The sequence below is a fragment of the Anneissia japonica genome, unplaced genomic scaffold (assembly GCF_011630105.1).
Source record: "Anneissia japonica isolate Jap-2015-1 unplaced genomic scaffold, ASM1163010v1 scaffold389_len89789_cov197, whole genome shotgun sequence".
Lineage (NCBI taxonomy): Eukaryota > Metazoa > Echinodermata > Crinoidea > Comatulida > Comatulidae > Anneissia > Anneissia japonica.
The window spans coordinates 41,353-57,891 of NW_022724327.1; the positions used below are offsets into that span (position 1 = coordinate 41,353).

The 16,539-nt window shown below is 35.9% G+C and overlaps 1 protein-coding gene across 1 annotated transcript in view; it reads left to right on the forward strand.

Annotated features, from left to right (window-relative positions):
• LOC117112493 (leucine-rich repeat-containing protein 20-like) overlaps nt 1-16,539 on the forward strand; it is a 56,328-nt gene that overhangs the window by 30,212 nt on the left and 9,577 nt on the right. Inside the window, exons 3-5 of the mRNA XM_033255581.1 lie at nt 1,642-1,757; nt 2,113-2,256; nt 13,553-13,720. Of these exons, the coding sequence (XP_033111472.1) occupies nt 1,694-1,757; nt 2,113-2,256; nt 13,553-13,720 (376 nt within the window). The 5' untranslated portion in view covers nt 1,642-1,693. The remainder of the gene's footprint in view (nt 1-1,641; nt 1,758-2,112; nt 2,257-13,552; nt 13,721-16,539) is intronic.

The window sequence follows — 16,539 nt, forward strand, 5'->3', positions numbered from 1 at the left end:
AAAATGGCTGGACATTTGACCCTCTACTAGTTTTTGATTCAGCATGGAACTAGGCCTAGCAGGGCCACGCTTAAGGAAGGTGGTTGTATTTCCGAGCAGAATTTGCTGAAAATTAGTCTTTGAACTAATCTGAATATATAACCATGGCCAACATATCATGCAGAAGTTAAATTCTATGCACATTTCAGGGGCGGATCCAGAGATGTCCAAAGGGGGAGGGGGAAAATTTGGGCCGATCGAGACAACAATGTCCTAGGGGGTCCGCGAAATTTTTGTGTTCTAAGAAAGTATAATACATACTCCAAGTATTGAAATACACGCCATCGTGTTGAGATTCAATATTTCGACATTAATTATGTCATCATCATTCCTGATGATGACATAATTAATGTCGAAATATTGAATCCCAACACGATGGCGTGTATTTCAATACTTGGAGTATGTATTATACTTTCTTTTGTGTTCTAGACGCCCGAAAATAACATTTGAGGCATTGTGGGCTATCATTTATTTCTTTTTTCTTTTTTTTTCCTCCCAAAAGCTGGGGGAGGGGGGGCCGTGGCCATTTTCCGCGCAAATTTGAGGTAGTTTTTGAGGTATCATCCACATTTCCACGACGTATAAACTTGCATTTTAGTAATTATAGTAATAATAATACTGTAGTAGGGCCTAGTAGTATTAGCAGTAGTATTAGTAGTAGGGCCTGACAGTTCCATGGATTTAATCATTAACATGTAAATTAATGTACTTTATTTAAAATAGTGTTGTTTGTTTGTCTAATGTTTGAAATAATTATTATAGTTTGTATGACTAGGCCTAAACTAGGGGCCTAGGCCTAGGTCGCGCCAGGCAGTAGAGTAGTAGTATTCTGTATTCTCTACGCTAGGCTATGCCTACACAGGTAAGACAAGTTGGTAACAAACCTATTTAACGCCACTTCTAAAATCATCACTTCCAAGACTTCCTTATCCAAACCAGCAAACATATCTTTTTGAAAGATTCATTCTTCATCCAGTAGCACCACTTTTTTTTTCGGGCCCAGTTCACAAGCCTCGTTTTCGAATACCGCGCTCCAAAATCGAGTGACGTCACCGTCATTGTGGTCGCCCATCCCTCTATTTTATATTAAATATTAATCATTTCATTCCCTCAACCTCCTTAAAATTAATAAAATATTTTATAGTAACAATTTTAATGTTTATATTTGGAAATTTTTTTTTATATATTAATTATTATATTTTTGTGGTAGTTTTATTTATGTATTTTGTAATTATATTATCATGTTTGTAAGTTAATGTCCCAATTCAGTTACATTATTATGTTTTATTAGTATTAAGTGTACAGAAATAAGTGACTCATTGTATTGTATTTAAGTTGAATGCACCACCCTTGAGTGCCGCCCATCTAAAGGCGTATGTTCACAAAGTAAATAAAATAAATATATTAATTCTGTTTTTGTTATCTGTGATGACATTTCTTTTTGATGTTTAATAAAAGGTGATGTTGTTGATGATGATAATAATATAAACAAATAACAATAGGTAATGTATTAAACAATATTCTGTTGGTAAATAAATTACGTGCATCATTTTTAAAAATTCGTTATAAAATAAATATTCTGTCAATTTGTATTTTCTGTAGGACTAGAAGTCTGGAGAGTTCATACATTGTCCTTTAATCTTCCCTCGTTACTATGGCTGCAGAGGTTGCAAATGTTGTAAATAGATGTGAAAGTGGAAAGGAGAGTTGGTCTTTAGGTATTCACACTCAAGTACAGTATATCTTTCCAGGAAATATTAATGTTTGTTTGACATTAAAATTTTTAAAATGTCTTCCATGATCATAGGATAGTTTATATAATTCATAATATAAAAATATGAAGTGTAATTGTTATAAATTACTATGTGTCTAAAGGACCATCTTAGTAATGATAAAAAATGTTACAGGGTTGGCAACAGCTAGGGACATTCACCATTACTGAGCCTATAAATAGATTGGTGCTAAAAAAGAATTTGTTGCCACATTTTTAGAAGCTTATTTAATAAAAAGTATATAACTTTCCAAAGTAAAAATAAAAATTATAAATATGTTTGCTTTTTTAAATTGTGGTAGATTTATCAAATTGTGGCTTGAAGAGTGTTCCAGATGCGATTTTTCATCTGATGCGTAATACAACTGTCTTAACATGTGATATGTCAGGAAACCAACTACAAAAACTTCCCGCCAAACTGGCAATTCAGTTTTGTGACATGTCAGGTAGGTATAAACAGAACAGGAAAATTGGTCACAGTGAGATTTACTGTACTCTACAAGTGCACTCAAAACAGATACTATATTATTATTAGAAGTTGCCCTCCATTTCAATACACCTGGGACCTGAAAATTTGAGGTGGTCTCAGGGATTTGGTCATTCATTCAATTATTTCATATAAATTCCATAGAAATTATACAATCAGAATTAAAGTAGTAATAACAATAATAATAGAAAGAATTTTAATTATTATACTGCATATAGCGCCCGAGATCACAGATCGCTCTACAGTATGGTAATAAACTATCCCCTAATGGACACAATCCCATATTTCTGAGTCTAGGGTTTGGGATCAGGATAATAATAATAATAATTTTTTTTTTCATTTGTAAAATTTGATTAAATAACAGTTTAATTTTACAATTAATGTGATTAAATATTTGTTTAGGTTGTAAAGCTTACCTTATCCTACCTATATACTTCTCAGTGAAGGGTGACAAATGTAGCTAAAGTGTCTCGCAAAGGAAGAATGGGATTAAAACTCAACATTCGTATTGAGAGTCTGAACTCCAACTTCGAGCCTCTATTCTTGTTTGCTGCGATCTTAGTATTCTGAAGACTGCTAAAATTAGGGGTCATATGTTGGAAGGATCCAATTCCAGGCGATCTGTTTAAATTTGCTTTCTTAATACACCTAATAATGATTCAAATTCTCTTTATTGCATGGCAGTTTCATTGCGTACGTAATCGCGACATTAAGTATTTAGAACATAAACAAAACATAAATAAGTTTACCGTATAGGATTCTATTTACTACTGTAAATGACTTTGAATAACCTTATTTTCTGAACAATTGCCGTTGAATTTTAAATATACAGCGCCCTCGTGCCAATATATAATAATCGTAAAAATAAATAAACTTTTGTATGTAACTTTTGAATATAATTTTTTAGAGTTAATTTGCACAGCTACCCTAAGAAATAATTATGTTGTTATTAGTTGTTTACGTATGTTATAACATGTTTTTGTTAGGATGTAAGACCTATAATCATTTTTTTTATAAAACTTTTTCTTTAACCTATTTTTTGCCTCTATATCAGGCCTATTATTATTATTATTATTATTATTATTATTATTATTATTATTATTAATATTATTAAATTATGTCAATAAATCAAAACCATTAATTTACTTCAATAATTCATTATCCATCCTTATTCTGTTTTATTGAAATGTTGTGAACAGATACGTTTATTATTATAAACTTATAGTGAAAAATTAATTGTATTTTTTTCATTTTCATAAACCACACCAGTGTGTAACTGATGATGTAAACATTAATTAAAATTATTTTTAATGTTGTCACTATAGTCATAAATAAATTGACACAGCTGACAAAACAGTTGACCCTATTAATGAAAATATTTTTTTAAAATTTTTATTTATTTAATTCTCAACCAACAGGACATGTCTTCGCTAAAAAATATAAAAACCTACTTTGTATTCTATCAATACAGTGGGCCTGACTAGGAGAGATCGAGTTTACAATAACAGAACAATACTCTAGGTGCGGACGAATAATCGTTTTATACAAGCTAACAGAGCATGCTCATTATTCATAAACCTACAATTTCTCCAAATCATATCCATCATTCAACTAGTATTTGACACAACATATTTAACGTGGTAACAGAAATTTAACTTACTGTCAATTAACACTTAAAATAATGTACTCTTGTTTTGGGGTGCAATAACATTATAGCTTATCAAGCTAGGCCTGTATAAAATAATGATACACTAATGTTTATATATGATAAAAATTGCAAATGAATGTAATTCATCCATTGATTAATTATAGACACTCATAGGCCTACTAATACTAAAATAGGCACAGTAAAAATGTTGGCCTAAAACAACTCATCACATATGCATACATATTAGGTCTAATATCAAACTAGGTTTTACATCCTAACAAAACAGCCTGTAGATGAAATTAGACACACTAAGCATTCCAAAACACCCCCTGAAAATTATTACATGTGTCGGTAACTAATTTAATTATTGATACTATTTTATCCTTCAAAAAGACCATATTTTATATTTAAAAAAAGTTGCAATTTCAAACAATTACAAATTTGGATTTTCTTTCGATCACTCAATATGCCACACAATATTATGAAGAACAACAACGTAGGTGAACCTCCTTATGTTTATTCATGATTTAAAGTTGTTCTTGAATTCTAATGGGCTTGCAAAGGATAGATGATTTATTAGCCGTAAGAAAAAAAAAATCCAGATTCGTATCACAAGTACTAATTCTACTTGGTTATGCAATAGAGGGTGCATGACTTTATGTCGTTATGAAATGGCTGTGTATGTAAATTCACAACATTTCTCCCTATCGATAGGCATAGATAGAAATGGGTTGAAGGGCCAAAGTGATTTTTTAACACAGAGCCACAAACAAAAATTTTAAATTATGCATTTTTGTGCTTATATAATAATCCTACATTCTCTGCTGGTTTTGGGGGGGGGGGGTTGTGTGAAACAGCCAGTGGAACTAATTTGCCACCACTGGGGGTGCATCCCTTGCACCCAAAGCCTATGACCATGAGATAATCCTGGTGGGCTGTATCAACAAGGGTTTTTCTAGCCAAATACAGTCTGCCCTCCAATTCGAGACCACTCTGTATATCTGAAATTTTGGGTGGTTTCGGGTTCAGTCTCAAATTGGAAACCTCTATAGAGACCGCAGGCTTGAAGTGGTCTCCAAGCAGCATAATTGGAGGGTAACTGAACTTGAAACCTCTAAATGAAAACCAAAGATAAAAGTCGTCTCCAAAAGACAACATGGAACAACCATTTATTTATTTCAAAGAAACTTTTGTTTGCTTTTAAATTTTTGAACTTGAAGCTGAAAACACATTGAAACAAAACAGGCATACAGTAAAGTAAATAAAATATTGACACTTTATTTGACTAAAGTTAGGTTTAAATATGCAAGTGTCCATCCTTTACATAAGATAGATGTTATTTCCTTTTGTGTTACTTGGCCTTTCCTTATATTCCAAATCTGCAATATGCAATTCTCCAATGAGTTTGAAAGTTCCTGATGGCCTTGATATAGTTGGGATAGAAGCACCGTAGCTAGACTTGTTAATCGTGTTGGAGGGGGCGCGAACAGGTATGGAAGGGCCACAGCCACCTCAGTAATGCCATTGTTGGAGCTGAATTTGAGTGGCCCTGCCCCCTCCCCTTTTGGCTACGTGGCTGGATCCACTTCTTTTCACATCAAAGCAAATACCAACAGGGAAACACTCAGATGACACTCTCCTTACAAATCTTTGGATGATACCAGTATGTCAGGTGTTTCATCTTGACTAGATTTCCCCAATATTTTCCCCTAATAATTGTTTTTGTTACTATAAAATAATAATTTTTGCTTTTAGTTTTAATTATTTATATATCTTTATTTTAGCGGGGGACCAAACATTTAGCAGGGGTATCTTCCCCCCCCCCCACTTGGCTATGAGGCCTTGGCATAGTGCAGTAATTGAATAAAGAAGAAATCAAAACATAGGACTCTATCGAATTATGGATAAGCAGCGGATTCAACAGCACTTTTTGGCAATATGTGCCAACAGATTGTTGTAAAACATTTACTGAATATTTTTTGACAGCCTGTGGCCTAAAACTTAATTCTGAAAAAAAAATGCTTTTTCAAAGATAATACACTTAAGAAACATTTATTTATATGGATATATTTATGAAAATACATCTGTTACACCTGGTATCCTTATCATACATGAGCACCTTTAACTCAGCAGTGGAGAGACTGGTCTCATTTCACAAAGAGTCAATGTATGTAGTAGCTGGTCTTCCTCTACTGCGCTTCCAATGTCGAGGTTCCCAAAACAAAACATCCCTGATGATATCTTCTTTGGCTCGGTGACAGTGTCCAGCAAATCTCAATCTACGATCACTAATGTCTGAGCTTATTTTAGGAAGTTCTCCATTGAGTTGCCTGGTTGTTAAATGCTGTCTCCAGTTAATACTGAGAGCATGGCGTAGAAGACGTGTATAACATCCGTCTAGACGTTTTTCCAGAGTCTTATTTAAAGTCCATGATTCTGCGCCATAGAGGAGGACAGTTTCCACAATTGCTTTGAAGAACGCAATCTTTAGTGATCTTGATAGGCTGGAGTTCCAGATTTTGACCAGCTTGTTGGCTGCCTTCCATGCACAACCTTGTCGTACTTCGATGTCCTTGGCAGTAGTTGTAATGTAGGATCCCAGGTATTTAAAATTATTTACAGATTTCAGGGTTTGACCAATAATAGAAAGATTAAATGACAACATACCTGTTTGAAGTTTGATCACTATTTTATGAATAATGGTGAGTGAGATGTAAACTGAGATCCCGATGCACACGCGCAGAAAACAGACACTCCATACTTGAAAGAGAAGACACGGATCCAGAGACATACCACTATTTACAGCGGTATGTAAAAACTTGCACAATATTGTTTGAAATTCTGTATTTAAATATGGGAGGGTGAGGAGGACAGTTTACATCTTACTCACCATTATTCATAAAATAGTGATCAAACTTCAAACAGGTATGTTCTCATTTAATCTTTCTATTTTATTTCTTAATACGTTCGCTGTAAACTGAGACGTTTAAAGCTGTCTCTGGAAACGTGACTTCCAAGTTAAATGATTCAACAAAAAAATCAGCGAATTGTGCAATCTTTTATTTTAACACACTGTAAATATCTCCAAACCAACATATCCAACAAACTACAATGTATACCTGCCAACACATTAATTACGGTCTAAATCAAGTCCTACTTCAACAATTTAGTACCTGTCCAATTGGTTTATCATAGTATCTCCTAAAAGTATTTTCATTTGCCCAGCCTGCAGTAGCCATGATATCAGAAATGGGAACTTGTAATGCTTTTGCAGATGAGGAAGCTGCTGCCCTAGTTGAATGTGCTCTATAAATACGCGTGTCGATTCCAGATTCACCTAATATTGCCCTAATCCAACGTGCAATAGTATCTTTTGATACAGGAGCATGGCTTCCGATAACTAATGAAAAGTTGTGTAAAGTTTGCTCTTAATGGCTTAGTACGTGAAAGATATTCCTTAAGTGTTGCAATCACACATAGTTTCTCATCTGGTTCGTAGGCTTGCAGTATCAACTTCATTCCAGTTTTACCAGGTTTACTGTTTTTCAGCAGTTCATCAACATAAAAGGTTACAGACTGCTCATTCCAGCACATTTTATCAACCCGCAACAGATGGATTGTTTGGCACCTTTGGGCTGATAATAAACTAATAAGAATGCACAGTTTCTTTGATAAATGTTTCAGATTCAATTCTGGCAAAGGGTATAGTCTTTTGATACAATCAAACACTATCTTGACATCCCAAATTTCTGAATATCGAGGTTTAGGCGGATTTGTGTTAAACACTCATAACAAACCGCCTTATGAGAGGATGTGTCCCGATTGGCTGGCCTGTATTCAAATTTAAAAAAGATGACAGGGCACAACGTGCAGTGTTAACAGATGAGTAACTGTGAGTACTTTCATAAACTTCTGTTAAAAACTTTAACACTAACGAAACATCTGGCTGGTGAGGTTTATTTCCTGTAAATCTTAGCCAACGCTTTATATAAACACAATATTGTGATTTAGATGATTTTCTCCAGGAGTTTAAAATTATCTGCCCTGTCACTTGCGGAAAATCATCTAGCTTCAGAGCTTGCCTGATAACCTGCAAACAAGCAAATCAAACCTATTGTTAAGAGGATGAAAATTTCCAATAACTTGATGGAGCAATAATTTTTCACCCCTTTTAAGGGTCAATGGTTCCCCTACTAACATGGTTTGTAACTTTGGGTACCAATACTGGGTAGGCCACTTTGGTACTACAAGTATACCATTTGCTTTATCCTGGATTATTTTCTGTAAACAACGTCCGATCAAACTGAACGGTGGGAAGGCATAGAAAAAATAATTTTTCCAATCTGTAGTAAATGCATCAACACTAATGGCCCCAGGATCTGGTTTCCAAGAAACGTAAGTCAGTAGCTGCACATTAAGTCTAGAGGCAAAAAAAATCAATTTCTGGTTTACCAAATTGTGTTATTATTATGTTAAAAGTGTGCCTATTAAGCATCCAGTCTGTTTCATCATGAAATTCTCTAGATTTTTTATCAGCCACAGTATTTAGTTTACCTGGCAGGTATGCAGCACTAACTCAAATATCATGGTGTATACAGTCCATCTTTCTCCAATATGGATGGTACCATTTGTTGCCCCCCAACCAGCACCAGATGCATCTGATTCAATGGTGAAGGAAGGGGTTAAATGGGAGATTTTATTGTACACTTGAGAAATATTGCATGACCACCATTGCACATCCTCCCTTCCTGTTTTGGACAATTGCATTGGCCTATCAAAATGACCATAGTTTTGTTTAAGGGCATAAATTTTGTCTTTTTCCAAAGCCCTGTAGTGTAGTTTGCCATATTCTACAGCAGGAAAAGCTGCAATTATTTTACCAAGAAATTTAGCAACTTTACGAATCGTAAGTTGATTACTTGTAAGCAATTCATTACACCCTTCCAAAATATCAGCCTTTTTTGAATGAGTAAGGGCAACAGTCATATTGACAGTTTATTTCACACCCTAAGAAATTTATGATCTGTTGTGGGTATGGTATAACCATAGACTTGGTTTATAATAAATCCCAAAGTAGAGAATATATGGCAAGTTTCCATGGCTGTGGCCTTGGTTTTATCTTCGGAAGAATTGATGCAGAGTATATCATCAATATAAGCAAGTACAATATGACCTTTGCTACGAAGGTATGAAAGTAGGGGTTTCAATATTTTTGTGAAAAGTCTGGGCCCAGAGCTTAATCTATTCGGCAGTACTACATATTTGTATAATTTGCCTCTCCAGATGAATTTCAAATATTTCGTATTCGAAACAGCTATAGGTACTGTGTAGTAGGCATCTTTTAAGTCTACTGATGCCATATTAGTCGCCTGGGGAAATTTTGGTTATAACACTAGCAAATGTGTCCATCTTCAAGTGTTTGTAAGTAACAAACTCATTTAACTTTGAAAGATCTAAGATCATTCAACACGTTAGATCGTCATTGTGGACTTATAAAATCCGCATACGCTATAAAACTAAAAGAAAATGCATACTTTTGGAGTCCGTACTGAGCCCAAAAAATCTGCAATGAAAATATAACGTGTTATTCTATATCCATCCCTTTTTTGGCCTAGCAAAAATATTTGATACAACTTGGCCACTCTTAAATGTAGATGGCTCTATAACCCCTTTTATTAGAAGTTTACTAATTTCCGTGTCAATAGCATTGCCATTTCATCCCTTAGCTTATAAGGATGAGGAATTTTCCAACTCAAAGACATAGGAATTTGTTTTGAGAATTCAATTTTATAGCCATTTATGGCAGTTAGTATGTATGGGTCAGATGTATATCTTACCCAAATGTCAGCATATAACCTCAGCCGACTCCCGAATGCATCATGTGAAACTATATGTAATGAAGAAGTAGTATTATTAGTAAGGTTTCCCGTACCTACATACCTCCTCTGTGGGTTTTTCTGGCTTGTCTTTGCCGGAATCCTCTTTCCGGGCTGATGTTGCGTCGCCCAAGATTGGTCTGGGCGTCACCCTCTGTATTGTTGTTGCCCTAAAGAAGGACGGTTATCCTGGCCTAGAAAAGGACGATATGGATTGAACCTTGACCTTGGCTTAGAGTGGCTGGGTAGTTGTTTAAACAGCCCTGCTGTTGCTTTTTGCTCATCATCTAGCATTTTAACCGTTTTCTTAAGATCACCAAAAAGATACTCATTTGGCTTATTGGTTGGTTTGCACAAATGTACATATCTGGCATTTAACTCAGGCTTTTCCCTTAGGGAAAGTAATTCATAATTTGCGTTTGCCAATAGAGCCATTGAATCTTGCACCTCTGTATTTTTGTCCCAAGTGTATATTTATTTATTTATTTATTTCATTTCATCAGACCAACAGCGAATCATCGCCACTAACAGGCTGGTAAAATATATAAAATTTAAATACAGTATATCAAATATATAGACGAAAGAGTACAAAAATCTCACCTATTCAAATGATTAATAATAATAGAACGAAATATAGACAAACTATTGTGAAAATGTCAATATTAGAGGTTAAAATAAGAGAATTATATTGAAGAGAAAGTCTAGAAATAAAACTACGTTTACAGACATCAACTCTACAAAAGGGGACATTAAAGGTATAGGTATAGTGAATCTTGCCATAGCAATAATCCCTTTAATTTGGGGTTTTTGAATTCTCTGTAGCTTAAGGTCTCTTGACCGAGCTTTAGATGAGATGCTGTCCCAAATTGTAGGATTAACCTTTGGGACCACCAGATTAACTGCATTACTTTGGCAGTTGTAGGCCTTATGGAGTTCACTTGTTGCAGTTTCTTGCATAGGCGAGTTTACAAGGTAATTCAGACTAGCTGCAATATTTTAGTTAATGGGCGGTCCCATTTCCAGTGTTGCTGCGAACCTTGTAGCAAATCCAGGAGGCTTTTGTTCCCCTGCTGGCCGGGAAAATCTGTTGTCGCCCTCCTGTTGAGGGTCCACAGGCTGCCTAGTTCCAGGCCCATCCTCCTCACTTCTGGCTGTAGCAGCCACAGATAATATATCATCATCCTGGTAGTCAAAATATTCATCTCCCTCACTGTGGATGGAGGACGATACAGCCGTATTATTACTCAGAACTTGCATTAACAAATTCGATAGTGTTTGGTTTTGTAAACCCTGATCGTGAATCGATTTTTTGATTTCCGCCAAGCGAGTGTAAATCAGGTTACCTGATGTCGATGCTGGCTGTTTGGTCGATGGCGCTTTACGCGCCTTTGTAGCCATTGACATTGTTGAAGGAGGCTTAGCTCCTGTAGAGGAGGGTTTTGTCTTATCCACCTTTTTCCGGATTTCCACCACCTCCTCCGAGTCCTTAATACAATCTGATTGTTCCAAGACTTTGCCAAAGCAAAATAAACTACAATATAATAGCTTAAATGGAACAGAGCTTGAGTATTTTGTTTACAAACTTATGTGAGTGTCCGGAGTAGCGGTTACCGCTACTCGTACTTCGTCGTAATGGAGTGTCTGTTGTCTGCGCGTGCGCGTCGGGATCTCAGTTTACAGCGAACATATTATGAAATAAAATAGAAGTAAGTGACCCAGAGGTGTTAAATGCTATACATTCAGTTTTTGAAGCATCCATGTAGAGGCCGACAGTAGAATCTGTTTCTTTTAGCCGAGTAAGAAAGAGTTGAGGATCAGAAAAACTGTTGGATAGTAAACTCAGATCATCCTCATAGCCAGTATCTGTGATAGTATTTTCCGGGAGGTACTGCTTTCTTCTAGTGTGAACCCAAGGTGTTCGTTTTCCATGAGCGTAACCCTCATGACGTTGTCCACTACTATAATAAAAAGAAATGGGGCAAGGGTATTTCCTTCTTGAACTCCAGAGGTGATGTTGAAAAAGGAGGTTTCGCCATCGGAGAATATCACTTTGGCTTGAGTGTTGTCATACATGATAGAGATAGCTTAGGGTTCAAGATTATGTAATATTAATCATGCGTTGAGTGATGCGCAATACATGGCAATTTTGCCACTCCTTATGCAAAGACCATAGTGCGTGGTGAAGAGCCACCCTTCATGAGGTGACCCTGTTTATAAATATCATAACAAAACACTATGACTCTAGAGGAGCATACACCTCAATAAAAAAGCAGGATACCTTAAGATCTGTATTTGTGATACCACATTGGTAGGAGATGCGACCGCCAATGACTATGAGCAACTGAAAGTTTAATAATGAACATATGTTATAATTATTCAAATTAAGGAGTTTTATTGTTAAAAAGTCTATAATCCTTTAGTTTTATTTTTAAATGTGTTCTTGAATTGGAGGTCATTTTGTCACTTGGTCCATCCATAAAGTTGGTTATGGTCCCGAATTAGAGGGGTCTCATAATTAGAGGTTAAGCTCAGTGTTAAAAGATAGGCGGTCAGTTGGTACTTTAGAGGGTCTCCAAATTAGAGGGGTCTCGAATTAGAGGGCAGCCTGTGCACAATGATATTTTTCATGAAAATTGCTTTTGTTAGGCCGCATGTGGGCCATAGTTTACACTATGCTACCTGTGTGCTAGTATGTTTTGAAAAATATGAGAATTCCCGTCCTTGAAGTGTTCGTGCACTCGTGTTGAAAGTCTTCTATTGGTTTCTCCAATATACGTGGAATTACATCCCACACAACTAAATTTGTATACAACACGAGCACGGAACATTTCGGGAACGGGGTCCTTCACTCCTAGAAAATTAGAAATTTTGAAAGATTTAAAAGCCAGCTTAATTGCAATTCCATGACAATATTTCCTAGTAATTTTGTTGATTCTGCTTTGCGTATTACGTGCAAACTGTAAATATGGCAATTTAAAATAGCAAACATTAACATTAACATTATCGTTGTCCTTAGGGGTCTCTTTAGAACCATGGACGAGAGCATCACTTAAATTTCTATTGATTTTATCATCAATAAGTTTATTAGGGAAACCATTTTTACATAAGATGGTTCTAAGAAATTCGATATCTTTATGAAAACCTAGCCAAGAATTATTTAACTTATAGACTCTATCAATTAATGTGCAAATAAGGCCGTTTTTGTAAGATGACGCTGTAAAGCTCAGAAAATTAGTGAGGAGTCCAGTGAAAGTAGGTTTCCTATACACCGATGTTTTCAGAAATGACCCACCATTCTAACAAAACATCTAAAAAAGGTAGTCGTTTATTAATTTCATTTTCCATTGTGAAGTTAATGTTCGGGTGCTGTTTGTTAATATAATCAAGAAATTTTGCAGCATGATCATTTGAGTTGAATATACAGAAAATATCATCAACATAACGACGATAAAACGTAACCGGTGTGAGGGTGAAGTTAGTTAGCCAAGTTTGATGATAATGTTAATGTTAATGTTTGCTATTTTAAATTGCCATATTTACAGTTTGCACGTAATACGCAAAGCAGAATCAACAAAATTACTAGGAAATATTGTCATGGAATTGCAATTAAGCTGGCTTTTAAATTGTTCAAAATTTCTAATTTTCTAGTATGTTTTGTTTTAGAAGGCAAGTATTCTAGAGCTTGGGAGCTGGTATTTAAGAATTATTTTACAAAATCTTCTGAATTTCAGAATTCAATGCTTCTGGCAACAGACTCAATGCCCTCCCTGATGAGTTTGGAAACCTTGCAATGCTCACCTATCTTAACCTGTCAAAAAATAGATTTGTAAAAGTCCCAGAAGCTGTATATAACATGGTGTCAGTAACTCATCTAGACTTGTGTAATAACCAACTAAATGGTAAGCTTCTTTTGCTATTTCTTATTCTATTTTCATCTTCTATTAACTTACCACCATCATTGTGTTTATCCATGCCGTTTTCTTATCTCATATTTTAAGGATTATAAATAGTTGTTCCTTTGTTATAATAATGACGCACTTATTTGCCAATTTCCACTATTGTTTAACAGCTATTGTTTTTGTACTGGTTTTTTCTCTTCTCCATTTCCATATCTTTTTTCACAGGGTTTTCTCACCCCCTGTTTGAACTTTGCTTGGATCGTCTTCAAAAATGGACCATAATTTGAAGGCCGCTCTCCTTAAAATAAGTTGGTTATTGTGAATTTAAGGACGAATACAAAACACACAGGTCCAACATGTCCAATACTTGTAACACAACTACTAATTTATTCATAAACTTCATACGCACTATACTCCCTGCACCTTGATAGCCACCAGCCATAACATAAACACCTATGAGATGCCACATACTGTACGTCAAACATTAAACCAATCGTCAACATTCTCCCAGCCTGATATTACAAATATCAATCTACTTTATGTGGGTAGACACTTATTATTATTATTACTATTATTATTGTATATTTATATAGCGCATATCTAAAACTCTATGTGCTTAATAATTCCAAATTAATCATTATTTATTTTATCATTTAATTGTTAATTAATAAAAAGTATATAATTTAAAGAATTGTGAAATTACAATGTGTGATGGTAAACAACGCAAGGTCTCAAAGGGTCAACCATCCATCACTACCCCGGTGCAATCCCAGACCTCTACCTAGGTGGTGCGAACTAAGGAGCAGGTTACACATTTGCCCTGCAACAGACAGATGGGTACTTGGGGACAGTGACCAAGATAGTGGCCCCTAGAGACAGAGCAGTTACATTTGTAATCAAAAGATAGAGAGTAAGAAAAAAAAAAAAAATACAATAAACGACTGAAGAAGCATGGGAATTTAGTTTTCACCAAATACGGAAACAAAAAGGTGGGTTTTAAGTCTTGATTTGAACTGTCCGACACTGATGGCATCACGTACATCGCCAGGAAGTCCATTCCAAAGAGTAGGAGATGATATGGAAAATGCTGCATCCCCGTAAGTGATAGTTGCAGGTGCTCTCGGTAGAGAAAGGATCGCTGTGACGAGGATCTGATAGCATGCTGAAGCTTTTCCATCTCTGTTTTAGGGAGTATGTGATAAAGACTGTTACAATAGTCCAGGCGAGACAAATGCATGCAGAAGTTTAGTTGTTGGTTCATTAAATGAATAGATGACTGACATACATAATTAATCTGTTTTCATTTTAAGAGAAAAATCCAGATGTACATCAAGGTTCAGATGATGTATCAATATTTGTGTTTACCAATGTTAGCAAACAGAAGGGGTAACGAAACTGTGATGAGAAATGTATGAATTGTGTTGTTACTTATTGAGAAACAGATTCTTGGAAAGTGACCAATACTTGATGTCCTGAAAACAGGTAATAGTTTTTTGCATCGCCAGGTTTCACTGAAATGAATGACAGGTTAAATATAGTTGAACATCGTCAGCGTATATCATGCAGTGGACACCAGCATTCTTGGCAATCCTAGAAATTGGGACAGAATAAAGTGCAAAAAGTAAAGGGCCCAAAACCGATCCTTGTGGGACCCCAGCTTTTGGCAATCATGGTAAAGAAATGCTCATTAGTCTTCACTGACTGTGATCTCTCCTGAAGATAAGAAGACAGCCATTCAAAAACTTTGCCACCGATTCCAAAATCAGATCCAAGACGCCTAATAAGAACTGCATGAACAACGGTGTCGAAAGCTGACGAGAAATCCAATGTAAACAGCAACGCTTCATGACCACTGTCAAACGCTAAAAGCAGATCATTTTTGACATGGATCAAGGCAGTTTCTGTGCTATGAATAGGGCGTTAAGCAAAAAAGACTGGATCTGACAATGGCAGTCCTCTCAAGTACTTTGATAGGTGTGGTATGTTTAATATTGGCCTATAATTTCTCAAGATTTCAGGATCAAGTGCGGATTTTTTAGAATTGGTGTAATGGAAGCAGCCTTCAGAGCAGATGGGAAAAATCCAGTTGTGAAACTCAAATTTACTATTTCTGTAATGATAGGTAGCAAATGACCTAGACATTCTTTGAAAATGACACTGGAATGGGATCAAGATCACCTGATTTATTGTTTGAAGAAGTTATAACCTTGAACATGTCATCAGTATTAACAAAGTTCCAGTTTACTAAGGGCCCGTTTATACAACACACCAATATCCGCATTCTCAGCCCGCCAAAGTTATGTGTGTAGTATAAACGCCGTCGGATTGCGTGTAATTACATTACCATCTGGCAAAGAGGCTACTTGACGAACCGGCCAAATTTGGCCGGTTCGCGACCTTGCTAGGCCTACTTGGCACCCTCAGGCTATTGTTTGACCTCTCGTAAACACAGCGAGCGGTAATTAATCAACTGGATGGGGTGGCTAACAAGACAGTTTATTCGCTGCATTTTCAAGCGTTGCTGGATAGATTCCGAGAAATCAATAACTGATAAAAATGCTTACTGGTATCACGGGGCGTTTGAAATATTACATAATAGATTATGATTATTTCTTTGTAATTACCGCTCTCTCAGAATGCACGGCGAAAACAAGCGCAGATTGTCATTCTTTGCTTTTATTTTGACAAGCTCGGACGTGTGTAGACCTACAATTATGAACTGGACCGACGGTGCGACCCGTGCCTTAATAAATATTTGGGGGGAGGAGAACATCCAACAGGGGCTAGATGGAACTCGGCGAAATGCGTCCATATACGCA